Source organism: Dipteris shenzhenensis, chromosome 3 (genome assembly GCF_047967505.1).
Source record: "Dipteris shenzhenensis isolate YYH24624 ecotype China chromosome 3, Dip_SZ_1.0, whole genome shotgun sequence".
NCBI classification, from domain to species: Eukaryota; Viridiplantae; Streptophyta; class Polypodiopsida; order Gleicheniales; family Dipteridaceae; genus Dipteris; species Dipteris shenzhenensis.
Window position 1 is genome coordinate 61,246,712 of NC_141598.1, and position 25,101 is coordinate 61,271,812.

The 25,101-nt window shown below is 40.1% G+C and overlaps 1 protein-coding gene and 1 pseudogene across 2 annotated transcripts; both read left to right on the top strand.

Annotated features, from left to right (window-relative positions):
- Positions 1-2,333: 2,333 nt before the first annotated feature.
- LOC147904117 (uncharacterized) lies at positions 2,334-3,667 on the top strand (annotated as a pseudogene).
- An 18,681-nt stretch (positions 3,668-22,348) lies between these two features.
- Positions 22,349-24,782, top strand: LOC147904118 (hexose carrier protein HEX6-like). Of its 2 annotated transcripts, XM_087370719.1 has the most exons (5): positions 22,349-22,689; positions 22,793-23,112; positions 23,238-23,663; positions 23,810-23,864; positions 24,172-24,310. In XM_087370719.1, exons 1-4 carry the CDS (start codon positions 22,554-22,556, stop codon positions 23,819-23,821), a joined length of 894 nt encoding a protein of 297 aa, XP_087226845.1. In that variant the 5' UTR covers positions 22,349-22,553; the 3' UTR covers positions 23,822-23,864; positions 24,172-24,310. The 2 variants fall into 2 exon arrangements, with proteins under 2 accessions (XP_087226845.1, XP_087226838.1); XM_087370712.1 differs by having other exon boundaries at positions 23,238-23,864; positions 24,172-24,782.
- Positions 24,783-25,101: the final 319 nt, after the last annotated feature.

The window sequence follows — 25,101 nt, forward strand, 5'->3', positions numbered from 1 at the left end:
GGGCTTTGTTCTAAGAGTGAACAGAGGTAAAAAAGCGAAGCATTTACATATGCATGGAATCTAGACTAATCCATGGAAGGAGTCCTTGGAAAGATGATCTCAATTACTCTAGTGGAAAGAGAGAACTTGATTGTAGTAGGGTTGATCTTTGATACAAACAATGACTTGGAAATTAAACAGACAAACTGTCTCATGGATGATGTGAAATTAGTGTTAATGGCTTTAAAGTTATATGCATGTTTAACCTTCTAGCATTGAGGGAACATATGCACTTTTGAATAACTTATTATTTTTTGCTACTAAAATGGGGGATTTATAAATCTTTTATTGTTTTTGATCGCTCGCTTTTTTTGGCTTGCTTGCTTTTTGTCGCTTGCTTTTTGGTAATCCTCAGGCATCTCCACTAGGTTCCTCAATGAGCCTAACTGACCTAGCACCCCTTCCCCCTATTTTGAGGATTCATTCTATATCTTTGTTGAACAATTGAGACTACATCTTTTTTAAGATTTATCTTATGTTGACAAAAAGAAGGATAAACTCCTTTCATATTTGTATAATGCCATGCAAAAATATCCTTGAACTCCAGTAATAGCTCCTTAATTTCTCTTTGAAAGGTCCCTTCAATTCAGTGCTAACACAAACAATCTTTGGGTCTTCCTTGTCACCAAGATTCATGTCTTCAAGCTCATCTTCTTTCACCCTAGAACTCTTGCTCATATGTTCCTCAAAGGCCTTCTCTGCCTAGAGTACTACTTGAATATGCATTTCAGACCTCCCTACACTATTTCTTTGACAGCATAAGAGTCATCTGACTTCTTTTGGGCTACATCTGCCTTTTGGTCAGAACTGTCTGGCTGTTGAACTGCACAATCAAAACTGTATCAGACTCTGACTTCTTATCATTTGTGTACTTCTATAGAATGCCTACCACATCTACTTTAAACAATGGTACCAATGAAGGGTTTCTCCTTAGAAAATAATCCTCTTCATCCTCCTCCAACTCTACCACCATATTCACTCCCTCTGCTTCCATGGGTTGCATATGTGTAGGAAGAGTTCTCTTCGGGGTTAGACTTATCTTATACTTTTGCTTTCCCTTCCTAATAGTAATCCTTTCAGCTCCCCAATCCTGCTTAGATTTTGCCACATGAAGCCAACGTCTACCTAGTAGCGAGCTAGTAGCATAGATTAAGAACTTCCTTTTTCCTCCATTCTCAGTACCACAAAACTTATTGTAAGTGTTAGTCCCCATATATTGGTTTGCTGAACTTTCACTATACCCAATGGTTGGATTCTCCTCTGATCAGCCATTCTGACCTGAAAAGGTGCTGGAACCAATTCATTCTCACAAAAGCACTTATGCAACTCTTCCAAAAGTATGTTAACACCAGATCCCCCATCAATAAGTACTTCTGGAATTATTTGTCTTTTGTACTCCACACCTACTGTAGGCACTTTATAATCAACATCCTCCACCACAAAGGTATAGGTTTCCACGTCTTCTTCATCTTCCATTCTTACTCCCACTTTAGCTATAGAAGGTTTCTCCTTATGAAAATTCAGGCACAGCTGCTCTTTAAAAGCAGGTATTAGTTTAAGCAATTGGTCAAGTGTTATGTGGATCATTGAGTGCAACAATTCTCTAAAAAACTCCTCTTGTCCTCCTTTACTTTTTGTCTTTACTTTAGATTCTTGTACTTCATCCTTGATCAGCAAATCCTACTCCCTTTTAGGTGCATCCTTTTCTTCTTTCTTACCTTCACCTTTTTGTTTTCTACTTTCGACTATATTCAGGTTACTGTCTGATCCAATCCAGCTAATTGTCAAATCCTCCTTTTTTATTATGTCACTCTGAGCAACATCTTCTTGAACTTGTACTTGTTGTTGTTTTGTTTGTTTGATCTCTGCCATTCTGGCATTGCTCTTAGTAGTATCATTATCTTCCTTCAATCGCTCTGCATCTGGTTGCAATTGGGCTGTACTCTGATTGTTCTCCATTGATAGTCGAAAGTGAGTTAGATCCCTGTTTCCTTTACTCAGCTCCTCTTTTTTATCTCTCTTCACTTCATTTGCTTTGTATATAGTCTTTAAGGCTGCATCCCTGACTCCTTGTTGTTCCTCCCAATCCACCAATTATTTAGGATCAATGCTTTTGTGATCACTAACGCATCAATATTTGGTTGAACCATGGACACCTCAGCCTCCCTCCGACACTCTGAACAATCACATTCAACTTTAGGATACTGAATATCATGTTTGCTATGGATCTTTGTAACTATTCTTGTAGTCTCCTCCTAGAAGATCTCTTTGGACTATCTCAGGGTGAATTCAGAATGGGTATGCCTCCTTCATTTCTGTGTTTACACCACATTTCACACTGAGTGCCTTGGCGATGTTCATCCTCAAGCCCACAATAAGTGCATGCTTGGCTATTTTGTCTTTGCTGAGTATTCCAGTTCTAGTTCTATTGTCTTCTAGGTGCTACATTGTTATATCTTGGGTTAGCTTGTGCTCCCACTTGATTAACAATTATTGTTTGGGCAGCTTGTGCTGTTGGTTGCATATGAGGAGGTAACCTCCCCCTATAGCTTGGATTATACCAACACTTTTCTTTATCATGATTATCTTTTCCATAGTACTCACATGGCACCCTCTCTTTCTTTGATTCTACTCCACACAAAGAGGTCAGATTGGGCAGAGGTCATTTGAATGGTGTAGGCCATGGTTTGTGTGATGCTCTAGAAAGCATGACACGTGTTGTTGTCACTATCATGTTGATTTGGATTGATGTACGATGTATTTCGTTCCCTTGATGGTCACAGGGGAGTGGTTCCTACTAGCCCTCGTGACTTCATTCACTCCATATTGTGTGCATGAGATGGCAATACTTTGTACCACTCCCTTGATTGTGTAGAGGGGAGGTGTACGGTGTGTGGTCACTTTGCTAGAGTGCCGCAACTTCTGCTAGATGTCAGTGATGTGGAGATTGTGCGTTGGCAGCAGTACGAGTACATCACGTTGACATTAGATGGTGGTGCACAGTCTAGGAGGTTGCAACTTGTGGAGCAGCAGACTCTACGTGTTGCTTTCATTGATGCTTTTTGAGGGAAGTTATACCACTACATATGGCACTCCCACACTGCGAAGTTGGAGGATTGACAGTTCCATGCTTGCTTGAGCACATTTCCCATAGGGATGGTTGTCTTGGTGGTGGACTTTGCAGAGAATTATACCTTTGCACCACAACACGAGATCCAATCAGAGTATTATTTTTTTAAACACGTGACATGTGAACGAGTATTGTTCTTACTTGTGTTTTCTTGTGCATTTGATTTATTTCTTTCCATCATCCTCATTGTTTTTTATGTGCCATCTTGTAGGTTGCTATATTTGTGCATATTATCTATCATCATGAAGAGGCTCAGTGGATGGCATTGATAGCACCATGGACTCGCGCGTCATTGTGTAGGAGTATCACTTATACATTAGTGATGATCACTTGCATGATGCCCATTTTGTGCAGCATTGTTATAATCTCCATGATACTTTCTTGAGGGATCAAGGTGTGACATGGCAGCAATGCTGGGTTTGGTCTGACGGTTGTGCTGGTTGTAGTTCAAGTCTGCTAGGAAGTTTTATTGGTTCTACAGATGGCACTATGAGATAGGCATTCCAATGATGTGGAGCTACTTTGAGACATGGCATGGTAAAGGAGAGCATGATGGGGTAGGTGCTTGCGTGAAGCATTCTTTGCGATGACACCAGTTGCGTCATAGTGTTGCTCGCTTTGTGGATGGACGCGATGTGGTGCAATGGTGTACCCAACAATTAGGCACTAGTGCATTGTCCTCATATCAGTTGTGTGATGATAGGGTAGTCATACGGTTTTTTTGGTGTGTGGACGTAGGGAGCATTGATTGGTCCAGGCCTTTTGATTGTCATACCATGCTTGGCACTCTTGATTTACATTCTATCAGGAGCACAGGTGACTCAGACCCTGCGATCTTTTCTCGACACTTTGCATGTTTGGGCTCAGCATGCATCGATGATGATTGGGGAGGTTGTTCCATGGTGCCATGGTCCGATCTGCGATGAGTACTTTCCCCCATCCAGCCCTAGGAGGTTGTACGTGACGATCAAGATGCAGGGTTCAGTTCTAGTAGAGATTACGACCAGTTGATAGATCTCTTACATTTTGATGACATCTTCGTGGTCATTGCTCTAGAGGGCAATCCTGAGTGCATGGATTACTATCTGTTGAGATGCTCTATGGTGAAGAGCATGCTCAACCAGGATGTAGTGGATAGGCATAGGATCCATTTCGATGCTCACAGCATGATCGTAGCTGGGTACTACTTTGAGCAGGTACATAGGCATGGTCGCTTCTTTGAGTATCAGGAGTAAATGGCAGATTGTGAGGTGTACATGTATTCCCATCTTGTTGTTGTGATTAGGGTTCAGCTGACCCGTGCTCAAAGCCACAAGATGACATCCACTCCTCGATGGTGCCTTACTCTTGAGGATCACGAGAGCATATTTGTGACTATTGGCATGAGAGCGGATCCTGAGGAGTAGTTTAGGGTATATCATTCTATTGGGGTTGCTAGTTTATTGCATGTCATTGTATTTGAGATCTATAGTCTCATATTGTGAGCACACCATTGTATTTTGCATGGACTTTTTTTTATGCATTTCACTGTATAGGACATGATTGGTTTTATACAGTGTCATGCACATCTTGTATTTGACTCTATTTTATTCATGATCCGCATTGCCTCCTTCATAACATTCATTGTTTTATCATGTGCAAGTGTTGATTATTAGTTATGTTCCAATGGCATATCATGTTTTGGTGATTTAAGTGGTCGTTGTACACGTATCATGCAATAAATGAATAATAAATTGTGTAAAGGATTTGCATGCCCATGTGTCCGATCGGGATCAAAATTTGCGCAGGTCCTAAACCCAATGGGTTCCATGCTCTTGCAAAGTTTGAGTCCCATCCCACACCGTATGTGGGCATAGTGAGGTCAGAGGGCCCATTTTCACCGTATGCACCTTGTCGCATCTTTGAAGGAGCAAAATATGGAATGGGTCATTAGGATTTACATGTCCATGTGTCCGATCGGGCTCAAAATTTGGACAGGTCCTAAACCCAATGGTTTCCATGCTCTTTCAAAGTTTGAATTCCATCCAACACCGGCTATGGGCACGATGAGGTTAGAGGGCCCATTTTCACCCTATGCACCTTGTTGCATCTGTGAAAGAGCAAAATAAGGAATGGGTCATTAGAATTTGCATGTCCATGTGTCCGATCGGGCTCAAAATTTGCACACGTCCTAAACCCTATGGTTTCCATGCTCTTGCAAAGTTTGAGTCCCATCGAACACCGGATGTGGACATGGTGAGGTTAGAGGGCCCATTTTCACCCTACGCACCTCGTTGCATCTGTGAAAGAGCAAAATATGGAATGGGTCATTAGGATTTGCATGTCCTGATGGGATATCTCAAGGTGTATGCCTCAACCACACCTTGGTTTCTATGTGTGAGTGCTAGAGGCACAGTTAGGTGCCCACAAGCACAGTTAGGTGGTGGAGAGCCACATAGGATGATTGAGAGAATCTAGGAGCAGATTGAGGAGATGATTGTGGAGCTCTGAAGTCATCAGTGATGTCAGTGAGCATGTATGAGGTGCCTACTTACGGACCTCACTCTTCTTCATTCCATAATGCAAGTATTCTAAGTTTGTGTCCACTCTTTCCTTTCCTTTTAGTTTATCAACATGGTATCAGAGCCCTTTGATCCCCCTTGAGCCCATTTCTGCCACATCATCATCTTCTTCTTCATCTTCTTCTTCACCATCTCTCCCTCTTCTTCCCAAAGTTTGCTTAAGCTTGTTCTCCTTCGGTTCTCAGCCATTTCCCATGTCCTTCCTGCTGGAGATCCACCTCAAAGGGGTGAACCCCTGGCTAAGAGGAATTGAAGAAAGCCATGCCCGTTTCGTCGCCATTACACGAAAATCATCGACTGTTTCTTCTGCGTTTTCTCTCAGCACACTTCATCTTCCTCTAATTCCTTTCAGGGGTAGATTTTCCATGCCTTGGGCTATCCTGTGCTGAAATCTGAGTAGCAATGGCTGCATATTCAAGGAGAAATCAGTGAAAAACCAGTCGACTTTGAAGGGGCAAGCTATGGAGTTCTGATGCATTTTTGCACCTCTTCTTCCCAGAGGATCTTCTGTGGTATAACAGCTCTCTTTTGCCTTAAAAACCCCCTTTTCCTTTGCTCTAAAGAATAAGCTACAAGCCCTCCAAGTTCAGCCTTTTGGTTTTGACAGTTTTGACAAGTTTTTGAAGAAGATGCTACATAAGATGCTATTCTAGCATTTCTGGTTTTTTGAAACTTTCAATAACATCAGTACAAGTGTGGCTTCAGTTTTGTTTTGAATTGCTAGACCTAGTTTTGACTGGAAAGTATTCTTTTTAGCCACCTCTATGAAGCATGTAAGAAGAAGCATCATTGATTGAATATTGGTCACTAGTCTTTGCTACATCAAGTGCTTATATTTTAGAAGTCTTTCAGTTATTTTTTGCCTTGTAAGAGAGATAGACACTGCCCAATATCTGGGTTAGACCCTCTCATGGCTACCCTACTGAATCTAGAGAAGTTCAATGGAAAGGGCTTCCACACATGGCAGATGAAGGTGAAATTTGCATTGATGAGGGAGAACCTATGGGGACTTGTCAAACCAACTCCAACCGCTTCTTCTACAGCCTCCAATGCTGGAGAATCCTCAACTCTGACACGACCGGCAAGGGATCCCGCTAGAGAAGAAAAAGCATATGGTATCATTGCTCTTGCTTTAGGAGATGATTATATTCACCACATCTCTGACTTAGAGTCTCCTTCAGAAGCTTGGCAGAAGCTTGACATGATTTTTGGTGCTAGCTCTCACATCTCTAAATTATCACTTAAAATCTCTTTCTTTGAATTGAAGATGGCTAGTGGTACTACTTTGGCAGCTCATGTCAACTATATGCGGAGTCTTATGACTCAATTAGCTTTTATCAATTCTCCTATTACTCCAGATGATGCTATGGCAGTGTTACTTAAGAGTATGCCTGAAGATTATGATCACATAGTTACCACTTTGAAAAATCTTCCTAATCCTAATCTTGAAGGTATTATCTCTGCTCTCCAAGAAGAAGAAAGGCATATGGAGCTCAGGAAAGGCAATGACACTGTTTATGCTGTAAAAGTCCAGAAGGGCAAGTATACCCCTTGCAATCACTGTGGAAAGACAAATCACCTTTCAAAGGACTGCTTCAAAATTAATCCATGCAAGCACTGTGGCAAGAACAACCATAATGAGAAGTTTTGCAGAGCCAAAGCAAAGACTGAAAATGCAAATCTACTTTCAATTGATGAGCCTCCACAAGATGAGGCATCCTTTGAAGATTATGCATTTTAAAAACATCTCTATGTATGCTCCAGATCTCTCTTTTTATGTCAAGGTACTCAGCCTGGATAGTCCTCCAAAATGAATGAAATAAACTATTGTGTTTTTGTGTGTTTTGTAAACACTTCTGGTCACCTTATGATGTAGGCCATGTGTATGTTTTGCTCCATGGTACCTCCTGCAGACATTGTGTGCATGTACATGCAGGGGTGATAACCATTGGAAGGTCTTTTTGTATCCCTTTTGTTTACCTTACACCCATGGGAACCCTTGCTAACATGAGAACCTAGCCATAGATTTATCCTTGACCACCATGAGATGGCATGAGAAACTATGAGACTAGAGGTATCCTTGACATAGCCTGAGGCATTCCTTGAGGGGGGGGTTTGATGGGATATCTCAAGGTGTATGCCTCAGGCACACCTTGGTTTCTATGTGTGAGTGCTAGAGGCATAGTTAGGTACCCACAAGCACAGTTAGGTGGTGGAGAGCCACATAGGATGATTGAGAGAATCTAGGAGCAGATTGAGGAGATGATTGTGGAGCTCTGAAGTCATCAGTGATGTTAGTGAGCATGTGTGAGGTGCCTACTTAAGGACCTCACTCTTCTTCATTCCATAATGCAAGTATTCTGAGTTTGTGTCCACTCTTTCCTTTCCTTTCAGTTTACCAACATTTCCATGTGTCTGATCAGGCTCAAAATTTTCACAGGTAATGGTTTCCATGCTCTTGCAAAGTTTGAATCCCATCCGACACTGGATGTGGGATAGCGAGGTGAGAGGTCCCATTTTCACCCTATGCACCTCGTTGCATCTATGAAGGAGCAAAATATGGAATGGGTCATTAGGATTTTCATGTCCATGTGTTCAATCGGGCTCAAAATTTTCACAAGTCCTAAAACCAATGGTTTCCATTCTCTTGCAAAGTTTGAGTGCCATCCAACACCGGGGATGTGGGCATGGCAAGGTCAGAGGGACCATTTTCACCCTATGCACCTCGTTGCATCAGTGAATGAGCAAAATAAGGAATGGGTCATTGGGATTTGCATGTCCATGTGTCAGCTCGAGCTTAAAATTTTCACAAGTCCTAAACCCTATGGTTTCCATTCTCTTGCAAAGTTTGAGTCCCATCCGACACCGGATGTGGGCACGGCGAGGTCAGAGGGCCCATTTTCACTCTATGCACCTCGTTGCATCTATGAAGGAGCAAAATAAGGAATGGGTCATTTGGATTTGCATGTCCATGTATCCGATCGTGCTCAAAATTTGCACAAATCCTAAACCCAATGGTTTCCATGCTCTTGCAAAGTTTGAGTCCCATCCAACATCGGATGTGGGCATGGTGATGTCAAAGGGCCCATTTTCACTCTACGCACCTCGTTGCATCAGTGAAGGAGTAAAATAAGGAATAGGTCATTAGGATTTTCATGTCCATGTGTCCGATTGGGCTCAAAACTTGCATAGGTCCTAAACCCAATGGTTTCCATGGTCTTGCAAAGTTTGATCCTATCTAACACTAGATGTGGGCACGGCGAGGTCAGAGGGCCCATTTTCACTCTATGCATCTTGTTGCATCTGTGAAGGAGCAAAATAAGGAATGGGTCATTAGGATTTTGTTACAAGAATTAAAATTATCCCAATAATTTAATCCTTCAATATTTAGTTTAGTGAGATCCAGCATTTTTGTTGCACAGCTGATGCATGTGCGCTCGCTATTCCGTGGTGATGCATGTGTGCTCCTACATGGTTGGATATACAGCTGTGGCTGTATGAGTGTGTAGCATTGTGTGCACCACTTATGTGATGACGGTATGTGTAGTATATGTCCATCATTTATACGATTTTATTCATGTATAGCATCAGGTGCACCATGAGATGGTATGTGTCACATGTGTGCACCATTCATCTGTGATTTATTGATTTCGTGTTGTTATAATACTGAAAGGTTGATTGATTGTGGTGATTAATTCCAAGGCTATCTTATGCTTGAAATATTTCATTACTATTGATCATGTGAATCCAAGGGAAGAGTAATTGATCGGGTGATGGCATCTGGCAAGCATGATCCGCCATAATTTGGGCACGTAGGTGCAACTCGAGTGACGCAAGGATGAATAAGGCTTATGCCTAATTTTTGATATTACAAAAGCTTATGTACATATTTGAATTTTGGAATATTAGTGGCTTGGCTAAATGTATAAACTAAACTTAGAAAAAGCTTTATTTTTTAAAAAAGCCAGCTATTCTAGAAGGTGGATGGGCTTTATGTACAAGAGCGCAACGAAGTTTGAAGTAGCAGAAGCGAACAGTGCAGAACGGCTTGCAGGGACACCGCATACAAGAGTGCAACGAAGTTCGAAGCAGTGCAAACGAACAGCACAAAATGGCTCGCAGGCAAGAAAATGTGCGATGAAAAAAAAATATCATAGTAAAAGAAGTCGATTGTATGTAGACAGGTCGAAGCTTGTGAAGGCACACCTACGTACAAGAGCACAACGAAGTTCAAACCAGTGGAAGCGAATAGCGTAGAACAGCTCGTAGGCAAAAAAATGTGCGACGAAAAAAAATATCGTAGTAAAAGAAGTTGGTCATATGTAGATAAGTCGAAGCTTGTGAACACACACCCATGCCTTAGCTCCTCCAAGTGTGTGACAAAGGCGATGACCAAGGCATAGTCCTTAGCATACCTAGCACTGAAGGCACCGTTGGCTGTGCGCAAGGAAGCCTTGGGAGATTGCTCTTAAAACTTCTCGGGAGGTCCCCCATCCCGGTATTATTCTAGCTCAAGTCCCCTTAACAATTGATCACTATCCACTAGATCAAGTCACTTTGTTGCTCTATTCATTGAAGTTCTTAGTCATAAAGATATCCTTCAATGCAAAAGTGCAAACAAGGGAGCAACCCAATGGATCTAAGAAGAGGAGAATCTCAAAAGCAAGTGTTCATAAGAGCAGGAGGCAGTCTACAAGTGCTATCAGACATGAGCTTTGCTTTGTACCTTGCAACATGGATTCACTTGTTGGAATCGTATGAGTTTGAGAGCCCACAGAGATACTATTTGACAAATAGCCGCTTTCAAGCTTGGAAACCGAATTGAGATAAGTCTTGTGTTTGTGTGTATTTCCTTTCATAGTGATTTCTTCTTTGCACCGTGCACATACTTAACTATGTCTGGAAGGCGTATTCCATTAGAGATAGGTTATCTTGAAGATCTACATCATGATGAGGATGTGGAAAAGGATCATCATCGATCAAAAAGAAGTTCAACACTGATGACACTTACTGAGGAAGAATGGCGAGAACGCTATCAACATGAGAAGCAACAACGTCAAGAAATTGAAGACGCTCTATGACAAGTGACGACAACTTGGAAGCCACCTATATCAATTGAGGACGAGGAACCTATGCATGCATCAAATTCCCTGGATGCATGGAAACATCATGCACATGACCTTGAGTAGGAACTTGAGTACATGCGCAACATGTGCGACATACATAAAGCCAATGAAGAACGCCCAAATCGAGTGTTAAAAGAGATGACTGAAGTCACAAAGAAGCATATGAAGGACAGAGATGATGAAAAAAGTGTGAGCAGCAAATCATCAGACACCAGTGACAGTGAGTGTGGAAGAAGCAAGACGAGACATCAAAGAAAGAAGAAGCGACATGTGAAGACTTCACTACAACGACATCATGACACTACTCGTTCACATGAGTCTAGCGATGAAGACAATGTGGGAAAGGCATCTTGAAAGCACTCAAGCTTCGTGATAAGAAGAAGTTTGGTAAGATTAATCGCAAAACTTTTTCTTTTCCAAAATATGATGGTAAAAGAGATGGACAAGCTTTACTTGCGTGGATTAGTTCTTTCAATCAATACTTTTTGGGAGAACGGTACGAAGAGTTCAAGAAGGTAAAACTTGCTGCAAGTCACATGACAAGCAGTGCACAATTATGGTCGAGTGTGGTTGCCAAAAGCACTCATGTTCCAAAGTCATGGGAAGCATTCAAAGATAAAATCAAGAAGCACTTCCTACCTACACAGTTTGAAGAGGATACTTGCAGGCAATGGCGAAGATTGAGGTAGTTGGATAATGAGAGTGTGGACGCATACACCGAGAAATATCTTTCCTCTCTACTTCAATTGCAAACCATTGAGAAAGTGTCCCGAAAGGAGCAATCTCGTACCTTTGTTAAGGGTTTATGCCCTACTATTCGTGCTGATGTACGTATGCTTCGACCATCTACAGCTTCTGATGCTATGGATTTGGCATTAGAGTCAAAAAGAAAGCAGGGAAGAAGCTTTGCTACTTGCACCCCTCGAGCAAAGAAGCATACTTCATACTTCAAGTAGGAGTGTGTAGGAGGTAAAGTTGGTAGATATGATGGTAAGTCTAATTGGAAACCTGCTAAGTCACGTATTAATCGAAGAACCAAAGAACTTGTCACATGTTACGAATGCAAAGAGAAGGGACACTACTCTTATGAATGTCCAAAGAATCCCCTTGCTACACAAAAGACAGGTACCCAAGCAAAGAATGCTACCAACAACAACAGAGGCAATGGAGGGAGAACCAATGGATGTACCAACGGTAATAGTTAGTGCAACAACTCCACACAGATCAACTACATTGATGATGGATCCCATGATAAATCTTTCAAGCAAGAGGGCAAGGATGAGGACAATGACACTGAGGATGCCGACTACACCCCTTCAGGTAAGTGTTATTCAAGTAAAAGTGCATCTTATTTTTGTACTTCTTTGTTACATATGACTGCACTATTGCACGAAAAAGAACATAGTGTCTTATTTGATCATGGAAGCACCCATGATTTCATTTCGCAACATTTAGCTGAAAAGTTAGGGCTTGCAACCATGAAAATAAAATATAAAGTCAAATCAGCTTCTCAAGGATCGAATTATAATTGTTTGCAAATGGTTAAGGATCTTGAGGTGACTTTAGGGCCATTAATTGAGAGCCGTGATTTCTTAGTCGCTCCTTTGCGTGAGCAAGATCTCATTCTAAGGATGCCTTGGTGCATCGATCATAATGCCAAACCTGATTATCTTGAATGCACCATTACTATGACTCAAGGCACTAAGACTATGACTCTAGAATGCGATAAGAATCTTCCCTCTTGGCCTATATTGTCACATACCTAAGCTAAAAGAGCTTTGCGCAAATGTGAGAACACATATTTTGTTATGGTCAATAAGATTGAGGCTAGTCCTGAGACTAAGAAAACTAAGCAAGAGCCTTTGGATCCTTTTCTAGCTACTTATGACGACTGCTTTATGGAAGACTTACCCCCTGGCCTACCTCAATCTAGACTTGAGGATCATAAGATTGACCTTATTCCAAGTAGTGCACCACCGTGTAAATCACCATATAGACACAATCCTATTGAGCAGCAAGAGATTCAATCCCAAATAGAAGATCTTTTGGCTAGAGGCCTAATTCGACCTAGTAGCTCACCATTTGGGACACCCGTTCTCCTTGTCAAGAAGAAAAATGGAACTTTCCTAATGTGCATCGATTATCGTGCCTTAAATAAAATCACAATGAAAAATCAATACCCCATTCCAAGAGTTGACGATCTACTCGACAAGTTGAAAGGATCCACAATCTTTAGCAAGAGTGATCTTAAGTCAGGATATCATCAAGTGAGAGTGATCGAGCCTGATATTTTCAAGACTGCTTTTAGAACCCAAATTGGTCACTATGGATTCTTGATATGCCTTTTGGATTGACCAATGCACCTGCCACATTTTGTTGGATGATGAATCATATCTTCCTACCCTATCAAGACTTTGTGGTAGTTTCTCGGTAGTTTTCTTTGATGATATCATGATTTATAGCAAGAGTCGAGAGGAACATGAGAAACACTTGGATCTTGTTTTCTCTCTCTTACATGAGAACCAAATGTATGCCAATCCGAAGAAAAGTTCTTTTTTCCAACCTGAAATTTAATATCTTGGACACATTGTTTCAGCTGAAGGCATTCGAGTAGATCCCAAGAAGGTAGAAGTGATAGTAAATTGGCCACAGCCTAAAGATATCCATGAGTTACGATCTTTTCTAGGTCTGTGTAGTTCTATCACAGATTTGTTAGAAATTTTGCACACAAGGCACATCCATTGACCGAACTACTGCGTAAGACTCGTGCTTTCTCTTGGGGTGAGCAGCACACTTTAGCTTTTCAATGACTTAAGGGTGCAATGGCGCACACACCAGTTTTGACCAGGCCATACTTTACGTTTCGAGTCACGTAAATTAAAACTAGCAGAGCTAAACTATTCCACGTATGATAAAGAATTAGCCGCTGTGGTGCATGCCCTTAAACTCTGGAAACACTATCTTATGGGTTCCGAGATACTCATTAAGACTGATCATCAGAGTCTTAGACATCTCCTTACTCAGCCGGTGATCTCGGATCGGCACATTAAATGGGATGCCTTTATTGATAGCTTTAAACCGATGATCCAATATCACCCAGGCAAAGACAATGTAGTTGCCGATGCACTGAGCCATCAAGCTAGCATAAATAATATCTCAATCATCAAGGGAGACCCTTTCGAGCCTATGAAGGCAGACTATCCTACTAATTAAGACTTTTTAGAAATTTTGCATAAGATTAAGCAAGCTAATAGCACCCCTATGGCCTCATATTCCATTCATAATGACTATCTATTCTACGAAAAGTGCTTGTGTTTCACTGCACCATTTCGACGCTTGGTACTAGAGGAGGTACATCAGCCACCCTACATGGAACATAGAGGTGTTGCTGCTACGCAGACTGTAATTCAAGATTTTTTCTAGCCTAAGCTAAAAGTTGATGTTGCAACTTTTGTTGCACAATGTCTTATTTGTCAAAAAGTCAAGAGCTACAAGGGCAAATATCAAGGTTTACTTATGCCTTTACCGATTCCTGATGGCCCATGGGAGCAGATTTCTATGGACTTTATTAGTGGATTTCCTACAACTAGCTCAGATTTTGATTATGATTTGGACTATCATTGATAGATTTAGCAAGCAGGCTTACTTTATTCCATGTAAGAAGACCTTGACCACAGTTTAGGCTGCTCATTTGTTCATCAAGCACATCTTTATACACCATGGCCTTCCAAAAGTAATCATGTTAGATCGGGATAGTAAAATTTGATGTAACTTCTAGACCGCACTCTTTAACAATCTTGGTATGAAGTTCGCTTTTCATCCCGAGTCTAATGGCCAAATCGACTGAGTAGAATCCGTAGAGGATCCTTCTTTACTCGGGACATAGTCGACATCCTCACTGCTTTCTCCATCTTGTTGTTGTTGGATGTCGGTCTAACTTGAGGCTTTAGACTTGACTCTTGCCTTGGTAAAATAAGTGTGGCCTCTTTGGGTAGGAGTCTCCTCTTCTCCTGTGTTCAACATTCGCTACCCGATCCTCCATGAAGGCAATGATCACCCTCAGTCAGAGCTTCTAATCTTCTTTTATGTACTATCTTTCACATTAGTTGCTTGTAGATTCCTGGTCCTTCAACCATTCCCTTCTAGAATGGAAGAAACTTTTTCCTTATTTATTCGCACCCGGCCATCTTTCTTTCACTATCGTTCTCTTTTATCATTTCCAACAAGATCTTCATCAATACTTGATTTGCACTTTCCGCTTGCCCATTTCCTTGTGGGTTGCAAGCCTGTGTCCGCTTTTTCTTGCTCTCTTTCTTCTTCGTATTGCCGTCGCTTTCGCAAATCTTGCTATCACTTTCTGACACATGCCATCAAGCTTCCTTGATTACTTCCATCTTAAAGGCTTTCCTGAACTCGAACCAACTATTCATGGTGGTTATACCCAGAGCACTTCTACATCAGACTTTAAACAAACAATTTTCCATCAAGTGCCTCGACACAAAATCGGAATACAATCAGATGTAAGTCAGAACTGATCACAATTCAATAATACATTGCAAATAACAGATACAAATCAGAAAGTGTTCTCCATTCATTTATCATTGTTGGATTACAGTAAAAGATAAGACATAGCATCAATGCAATCCTATTCATCTCTGAATTCTATCTAACTATCAAGAGTGACTCATTAGCACGAGTCTAGTAGCTACATGCATACAACTGAATATTGTTTTAGGATGCTGACTATGACAACTAACCCCTACGGGAACTACTTAGGACTAGAGCTAGCTATAGGTGCCTAGCTAACACCTAACATTAACTTTAAGCATTAACTTGATGTCAAAACATCAACTTCAATGTTTTACATCAAGTCTAGGCTTCAGCTTGATGCAAATCATCAAATTAAACCTTCAACTTGATGTTTTACATCAAGTTTAGACATTAATTAGATGTTTTGTACCAATTTAAGCTCCAATTCAATGCAAATCATAGAATTGAGCTTCAACTTGAAGCTCCAATTCTATGAGCTTCGACTTGATGCAAAACATCGAATTAAAGAGTCAAATTGATGTAAAACATCGAATTCAAGCTTTAACTTGATGTTCACCTCTTTAAGATGATGTATTTAAAGAACCACATGACCAATATGTGGATGTTTAAGTTTGACTACTGATCTCCTACTGATCGAATATTTGAGATAGCTCTTTTTTTGAAGTTGTGATTGTATTAAACATGTTTTTGAGCAATTACTATTGATTGTAATGTCTCAAAGCAGCTTTAATACGATATGCTACTTTTGCATGAAACTCTTTTTCTTCATGCATTAGCTCTTTTAAAAGTTCAATTTTAAGTGCTTTAAATATCCATGTAAACTATATAGTATATTTTGGTTCAGGTTAATATATTTAATCATGTGAAAACTTGCAAACATTGTTTCTGTTACATGGTAGTTTATACATAATAATTTGTCATCATGTTTTTAAAATCAAAGCATGATGTAAAAAACAATTAGCTTGTGTCGTATGCAATTTATTTTGTATTGAATACTGGTGTGACATAAGGAGGGTCAAGTATACCTACCATGAATTCAATGAGATCGATATACAACTGCATGTTATAAATTCAATGTTGTTAATGGATACTTTAGTCTTGTTTCTTATGTTTTAGATTTTGGTTCTTATCTTGTAAAAATGCAAAATTTTTTGGTAATTGTGAAAAATTCAAATACTCACTATATAATGTGGAAAACTGATAATATCTCATAAGAAGGGTCAAGTATACCTACCATGAATTCAATGAGATCGATATATGACTTCATGTTATAAATTCAATGTTGTTAATGGATACTTTAGTCTTGTTTCTTATGTTTTAGATTCTGGTTCTTATCTTGTAAAAATTCAAAATTTTTTGGTAATTGTGGAAAATTCAAATACTCACTATATAATGTGGAAAACTAATAATATCTCTTTGTAAATCAAATTATGAAACAAAAATTACAATTGAATATTATGTTCATGACTTGGGGGGCTCACTCATCATATGTAACTCTATCACGTGAGTTCAACAGAAGGATATTTTTTAGTTCTAAAATTTACAGAAATAAATATACATAAGGTACTATTTAAATAGTTTTGGAAAAATTTTATAGATTTGTATAGAAAAGGGGTACATTTTATTAATGAAAATTTTACAGATAAGGGATTTTAGAAATAGGCCTTGAACGCACATGATATAGAGGGTTTATACATAGTGACCCCCTTGATGTTCATGATCGAACTTTGAGTTTGTACATTAAATTTGAGCTTTAACTTGATGTTAAACATCAAATTCAATGTTTTACATCAAGACTATGCTTTAACTTGATGCAAAACATCAAACTAAACCTTCAACTTGATGTTTTCACATCAAGTCCGAGCTTCAATTATAGTTTCGCATCAAGTTAAAGCTTTAAAACTGTGAATCTTTTCTACATGAAGGTGAGGCTTCAAATTAATGCAAAATATCAACCTTTAACTTGATGTTTTACATCAAGTTTAAGCCCCAAATCGATGTTCCCCTACTTGCCTTGCACCTCTGCAACCCTACTCGCCCCCTTTGCCCCTACACCCCCTGTGCCTCTACTCATTGTTGCGCCACTGTGCCTCGTGGTTGTGCTGCTACTCAACCCTGGATGCACCCCTCCACCCCCTAGTTGTACCCCCTGGCTGTGCAAGTAGTTTCATTACAATATAACAATGGAAAATCGGTAATATTTCCTTGTATATCAAATTATGATACAAAAATTAAAATTGAATATTAAGTTCATGCTTGAACTTGACATTAGACATCAACTTTAAGCTTTAACTTGATGTCAAACATCAACTAAAATGTTCTAGGCTTCAACTTGATGCAAATCATAAAATTGAACCTTAAACTTGATGTTTTACATCAAGTTTAGACCTTAATTAGATGTTTTTCATTAGTTGAAGCTCTTAGTCAATGCAAATCATAGAATTGAGCTCCAACTTGATGCAAAACATCAAATTGAAGATTCAACTTGATGTAAAACATCAAATTGAAGCTTTAACTTGATGTTCGCCTTTTCAAGATGATGTATCCAAACCAACCTTTGGATGTTTAAGTTTGACAACTGATCATATATTTGAGATAGTTCCTTTTTTGAAGTTGTGATTCTAATAAACATGTTTTGAAGCAGTTACTAGTGATTGTAATGTCTCAAAGCAGCTTTACAGTATGGTACTTTTGCATGGAACTCTTTTTCTTCATGCTTTAGCTCTTTCAAAAGTTCAATTTTAAGTGCTTTAAATATCCATGTAAACTATATAGTATATTTTGGTTCAAGAAAATATATTGAATCATGTGAAAACTTGCAAACATTGTTTTTGTTACATGGCAGTTTAGACATAATAATTTATCATCATGTTTTTAAAATCAATGCAAGATGTAAAAAGAAGTTAGCTTGTGTATTGAATATTGGTGTGACATAAGGAGGGTCAAGTATATCTACCATGAATTCAATGAGATAGATATACAATTTCATGTTATAAATTCAGTGTTGTTACTGGATACTTTAGTCTTGTTTCTTATGTTTTAGATTCTGGTTCTTATCTTGTAAAAATGCAATTTTTTTTTGTAATTGTGGAAAATTCAAATACTCACTATATAATGTGGAAAATTCAAATACTCACTATATAATGTGGAAAATTGATAATTATATCTCTTTGTAAATCAAATTATGAAACAAAAATTACAATTGAATATTATGTTCATGATCAAACTTTGAGTTTGGACATTAAATTTAAGCTTTAACTTGATGTTAAACATCAAATTCAATGTTTTACATCAAGACTACACTTTAACTTAATGCAAAACATCAAATTAAACCTTCAACTTGATGTTTTCACATCAAGTCTAAGCTTTAATTATAGTTTCGCATCAAGTTAAAGCTTCAAAATTGTGAATTTGTTTCTACATGAAGTCGAGGCTTCAACTTAATGCAAAATATCAACCTTTAACTTGATGTTTTACATCAAGTTCAAGCCCCAATTTGATGTGCCCCTACTCGCCTTGCACCTTTACAACCCTACTTACCCCTTTTGCCCCTACACCTCCTGTGCCTCTATTCGTCGTTGTGCCTCTGTCCCCCCTGGTTGTGCTGCTACTCAACCCTGGATGCACCCCTCCACCCCCTAGTTGTACCCCCTAGCTGCGCAAGTAGTTTGATTACAATATAACAATGGAAAATCAGTAATATTTCCTTGTATATCAAATTATGATACAAAAATTAAAATTGAATATTAAGTTCATGCTTGAACTTGACGTTAGACATCAACTTTAAGCTTTAACTTAATGTCAAACATCAACTAAAATGTTTTGCATCAAGTCTACGCTTCAACTTGATGCAAATCATAAAATTGAACCTTCAACTTGATGTTTTACATCAAGTTTAGACCTTAATTAGATGCTTTGCATCAGTTGAAGCTCCAATTCAATCCAAATCATAGAATTGAGCTTCAACTTGATGCAAAACATCAAATTAAAGATTCAACTTGATGTAAAACATCAAATTGAAGCTTTAACTTGATGTTTGCCTTTTCAAGATGATGTATCCAAAGAACCACATGACCAACCTTTGGATGTTTAAGTTTGACTGCTGATCATATATTTGAGATAGCTCCTTTTTTGAAGTTGTGATTCTAATAAACATGTTTTAAAGCAGTCACTATTGATTGTAATGTCTCAAAGTAGCTTTACAGTATGCTACTTTTGTATGGAACTCTTTTTCTTCATGCTTTAGCTCTTTCAAAAGTTCAATTTTAAGTGCTTTAAACATCCATGTAAACTATATAGTATATTTTGGTTTAGGAAAATATATTGAATCATGTGATAACTTGCAAACATTGTTTTTGTTATATGGCAGTTTATACATAATTATTTATCATCATGTTTTTAAAATCAAAGCACGATGTAAAAAGAAGTTAGCTTGTGTCGTATGCAATTTATTTTTGTATTGAATGCTAGTGTGACATAAGGAGAGTCAAGTATACTTATCATGAATTCAATGAGATAGATATACAACTTCATGTTATAAATTCAGTGTTGTTAATGGATACTTTAGTCTTGTTTCTTATGTTTTAGATTCTGGTTCTTATCTTGTAAAAATGCAAATTTTTTTTGTAATTGTGAATGTTGCCCAAGGCATTTGCAATATGTTGCATATCTCTTGTATGTCAAGAGAAGTACTTTGTTTGTGTCTCGAGCATGAATAAGCCAAGGCATCCTTGATGTGACACAAATTTCACCTCTTATCGAATTTTGGAGGTTCAGTTTAGGGATTCTATGTGGTTGGTGAATATTCTATGAGTAATGAATCACTAAATGATACAACTAAAACAATTTAGTTCAATTTTTACCCTTTACAGTGATGGCCAGCTAATGTAGCATGCGTTGGGTTGCTCTCACTCTCTTTCCTCTTTTTTCAGCTTCTTACTGTCTCAAAATACCAAAACCAAGCACTTTTCACCTAGCTACTAAATGTTGGGCATAATGGAAGAAGTACATGAAAGGCACATGCGAGCAAGAGCATAGTACCTCTAACTCCTTGACAACTGCACCAAAAATGTGAATTCTAGCAGTGACTCACGTATCTTGAGAATCTTGAAGATATGTTGATGGAGCCTCCTACTCCATGCTACTCCTTGTGGGAGCAATGCAAACACATATGGGCCATAAGTGTCATGCAAATGACTTTTGGAGTTGTTGCAATGTGAATCCTCATGAGAAGAAGGGGAGTTAGAAGAGGGAAATGGAAAAGAAGAGGGAGAGGGAGTGGGAAGCATGAACCAAGAGAGGGGAAGGGGGATGAGAGGCATTCACAAAGGCAAAAGCAAGAAGTACATAAACAATACTTTTAAAGAAGAGAGAGCCTTGATTTCTCAAACTTGCAAGTAATAATTGAAGACCAAAGTTTGACTTTTGGCCTTTTCTACAAGTCACCTTTTGAAGGCAGGGCTAACCCTATGCTCTCAACCTCCTCCCACCATTCTATTATCTTATTCCCAGTATTACATTTCTGTTGGGCTACTACGGCTCTAAGGCATCCTACTAATTATGAGCACATTGCGCATATTTACAAGAGCTTGCAAGAATGGGCAAAATGTGACAATGTTAACCCAGGCGGTTAACACTTCTACATTCTTTTGTTGGTGGTGGTGTTGGAATTGGAGAGTCAACCTTCTCCAAGTCTGTGTCATTATAAGCTTGGGATTGCCAATCTAAGAGCACAAATCCCTTAATAAGAGCCTCATGAAGCTACAGATCATGAGCTATAACAGTGTAAGAAGCCCCAAGTGGATATCCCTCTAGCTAGCAAAGACAAAGATCAACTCATGAGACCATGTAAATACCTACAAGAGCCATGCATGAGGAGGCACATGGTAGCTCTTTTGAGAGATTTGTGAAGAGCAAGAAAGCTCCATCAAGAGCTAATATGTAGAGCTCCATGCAACATCAAAAAGCTTATGAGGATCTTGCAAAGGTATTTGGCAATGTGTAAAATTTCCATAGAAGTAAGTCGAGTGCCTAGAAGCACTAGAATAAAGGTGTATAATGGGAATAATTAAACACCCTTGGTCCAATGAGAATGGGATCCCTTTTTCTAAGGATGGGATAATGACATGTGTCCTTGTCCCCACCTCATAAGCATATAGAATGATGTATGCCCCCTCCCACCTAACCCTCCTAGGTCTTTTAAAAATTAATATTACCACATGTGGTGGGATGAGAATAGGATAGGAAAAACATGTAAACTTGGATGGGACTACTTTTCCTATTTCGTTGTTCGTCCTAACAGGTCATTCTTGTGTTGGGCAAATACATCAACGTGTAAATACTAAAGGCAAAATATTATACATTTTTTTGTGTTTGTCCCGATCCCTAGTAGGAAGGTCAAGAAACACTCGGGAGTTGGTCCTTGCATCAATCAAAGGAGTGAAGATAGGGAGGAGCCTCCTAATCTTTGGACGAGCCACCCTTCATGTCCAATCTAATAACGTTTTAGTTTTCAAAAGTCCTATGAAATAGAGTCTTTGGACGAGGGACCTTTCAAGTCCAATCTACTCACTTTTGAGTGTGCGAAAGTCCTATGAGTCACATTTTGTCACCCTAGCATGAATATCAAACTTTCATAGCTAGAAAAACAAGGTCAAGCGATAAGAGACGTGAAGATCTTGTTTTCAGGGCTTGAAGATCATTACATTGCTAACCAAACTCGTTTCTCCGGCAGCTGTCTAACAAGAAAATCTGATCCAAGCAATAGAAATGGTGCTAAAGAGTAGAGCGATCGACAAAGTCACCAGCAGCCGTATACTGGTTGGAAGGTCAATTCCAGCAGACCCAGTTACAGTGTAATTGTTGACTGCGCTGCTTCTCCAAACGGAAGACAAGGCAGGCCGATCTGACGGGCTGCTTTACGTCTCAAATGGGCAGAATGATACGATACACCTGACACGATCGATAGAATGATTGAAAATAATCTTTGATATTGCAAACTCATGGCGGCAGCTGTACTGTACTCTAAGAAGCTCAGAGAGGGAGAGACTGAGAGAGAGAGAGAGTCTCCTACAATCGGTTCTCTGAGCAGATTTCAGCAGGTTCGTGCGCTCGAGCTTGCTGGCTCTAAGCCATCACCGATTCACCATGCCAACTGCTGCCGCCTTCCACCTCACCGCCCACGATTATGCCTACTCTAATCGCACCACTCCCTTCGTCATATTGGCTTGCCTCACTGCAGCTACCGGTGGTCTCATTTTCGGCTACGACCTCGGGATCTCAGGTAACATTCCGGTTTGTTTAATTCCCCGTCATCAGCGCAGAACAGTTTTCAGGGACTCGTCTTTAGATCACGATTACATGGTTTTCTCGGTGAAGCTACGCAGGTGGTGTTACGTCTATGGATGACTTCCTGCTCAAGTTTTTCCCCAAGGTCTATAGACAAAGACATGCCGCCACAACCAACAACTACTGCAAGTTCAACAGTCAAGTGCTTACCATGTTCACGTCCTCACTCTACCTGTCAGCGTTCATTACATCCCTCTTCGCATCCATCATCACCAAAAATTATGGAAGGAAAGCGTCTATTTTGACTGGGGGGTTTTTTTTTGTTATTGGATCAACTCTTAATGCTGCTGCGGAGGATCTGGCAATGCTCATTACAGGGCGGATCATGCTGGGAGTCGGACTTGGTTTCTCAAATCAAGTTGGAATTTCTTACCCCGCCTCTTTCCACGATAGCATAGACAAGTTCTTCATGTAGCCTTCAGGTAAAGTGAAACAATCTCGTATTCTAATGAAGGTTCTTTCGGTGCGTATGCGATATGGCAGGCCGTGCCATTGTATCTTGCGGAGATGGCTCCTCCAAAGTTGCGTGGTGGTCTGACTACCTCCTTCCAAACAGCCGGAGGATTCGGAGCTTTATGTGCATTCCTCGTAAACTACGGAACGCAGAAGATTGTCCCCTGGGGTTGGCGACTTTCTCTCGGCTTGGTTTTCGTTCCTGCCATTTTCTTGACGATCGGGTCCTTATTTTTGCCCGACTCACCTAGCAGCCTTATCCAGCGTGGCTATCTAGCTGAGGGCCGTGAAGTGCTTGTTCAAATTCGTGGAACTCCAGACATTCAGGCTGAATTCGACGATCTCATTGAGGCCGTCGAGCTTTGCAAGGCCGTGAAGAATCCATGGCGTAACATATTGTTGAGAAAGTACCGTCCTCAGCTAGTGATGGCCTTTGCCGTCCCCTTTTTCCAACAGGTCACAGGAATCAACATGGTCGTGTTTTATGCCCCGATGCTCTTTCAAACGCTCGGGTTTGGTGCCAATTCGTCTCTCTATTCTGCAGTAATCCTTGGTGTAGTGTCACTGACGAGCTTTGTCATAGCTAGTCTGGTGGTGGACAGAGTCGGGCGTAGGAAGTTGTTTCAACACGGCGGCTGGCAGATGTTCATTTCCCTGGTATGTTCGTTTCTGCTAGTTTGTGCACGAATCAGGCTTTATGATGTTCGTTTCTGTCCTGCAACTATGCTCTGGTACGTGAGCACGCAATTCTTGTCCTCCCTAGTAAAGTTCTTTAAGGAGTCATCTGGTCATACCGAAAGGAAAACCACCTTCCACTTCTTGGGAGCAACCGCTTGATTGTGTTTGTTTTGAGTATATCTGATGCTACCATAGGTGAACGAATTCGATGACTTTTCAGTGGAAGTGATCCGTTTAACTATGTGAATAATAACCATTGTTCACGAAGTGGCGTCTTGTGCTTCAGGTATTGACTGGGATCCTTGTCCAATGGAAGGTGGGAGCACACAATTCAGTGCCCAAACAGTATGGCATAGTGGCGATGGTACTGATATGTATGTATGTGGTGAGCTTCGGGTGGTCGTGGGGGCCGTTGGGGTGGCTGGTGCCAAGCGAGATCTTCCCGTTAGAGATAAGGCCTGCAGGGCAGAGCATCAACATCTGTGTGGTGATGTTGTGCATATACGCGACGGCGCAAGCGTTTCTGGTGATGTTGTGCCATTTGAAAGCGGGCCTCTTCTTTTTCTTCGCGGGCTGGGTGGTGATCATGACTCTCTTCATGCATTACCTCTTCCCAGAGACCAAGGGTCTTCCCTTAGAACACGTTGCCGATGTATGGAAGACTCACCCCTTCTGGACCAAGTTCTTGAATGATTAGCTAACACATTTTTAGACCTTCTTCATTCTCAAACCTTATCGTTCAAGGTTATGACTAACCTCAAATCAAAACTAACACTTTTCTCTATAGAAACTTGTGGAATATTTCCTAAATCCCGTGAAACACTAGCTTTTCTATGTAGAAACTTTCTGGAATATTTTTGAAATCCCATGTTTTTCACTCTTTTTACAGTTAGTTAAAAAACCCCCCTTGAGCTCGACTCACGTTCTTTATGCACATATATTATCCAATGGTTCCTCTTGAGTTCAAGATCTTTGACTTAAACCCTTATGGCGTAACGAACTACGTCAATCAGACTATGCAGAGCAACACAGGGACGACACGGAGTGAAAGCCAGAAATCCAGATCCGGAAGAGTCTGGTCTCTTCCTTGCATAACCTTCCATTTATCAGATGAAGTACAACAGCTCTACTGGCCACCCGTTTCCAAGATCCAAGACTTGCTACGTTCTTGCTACATCTTCTTGTTACATTAAACGGCTGCTCCATCGTTAACTGG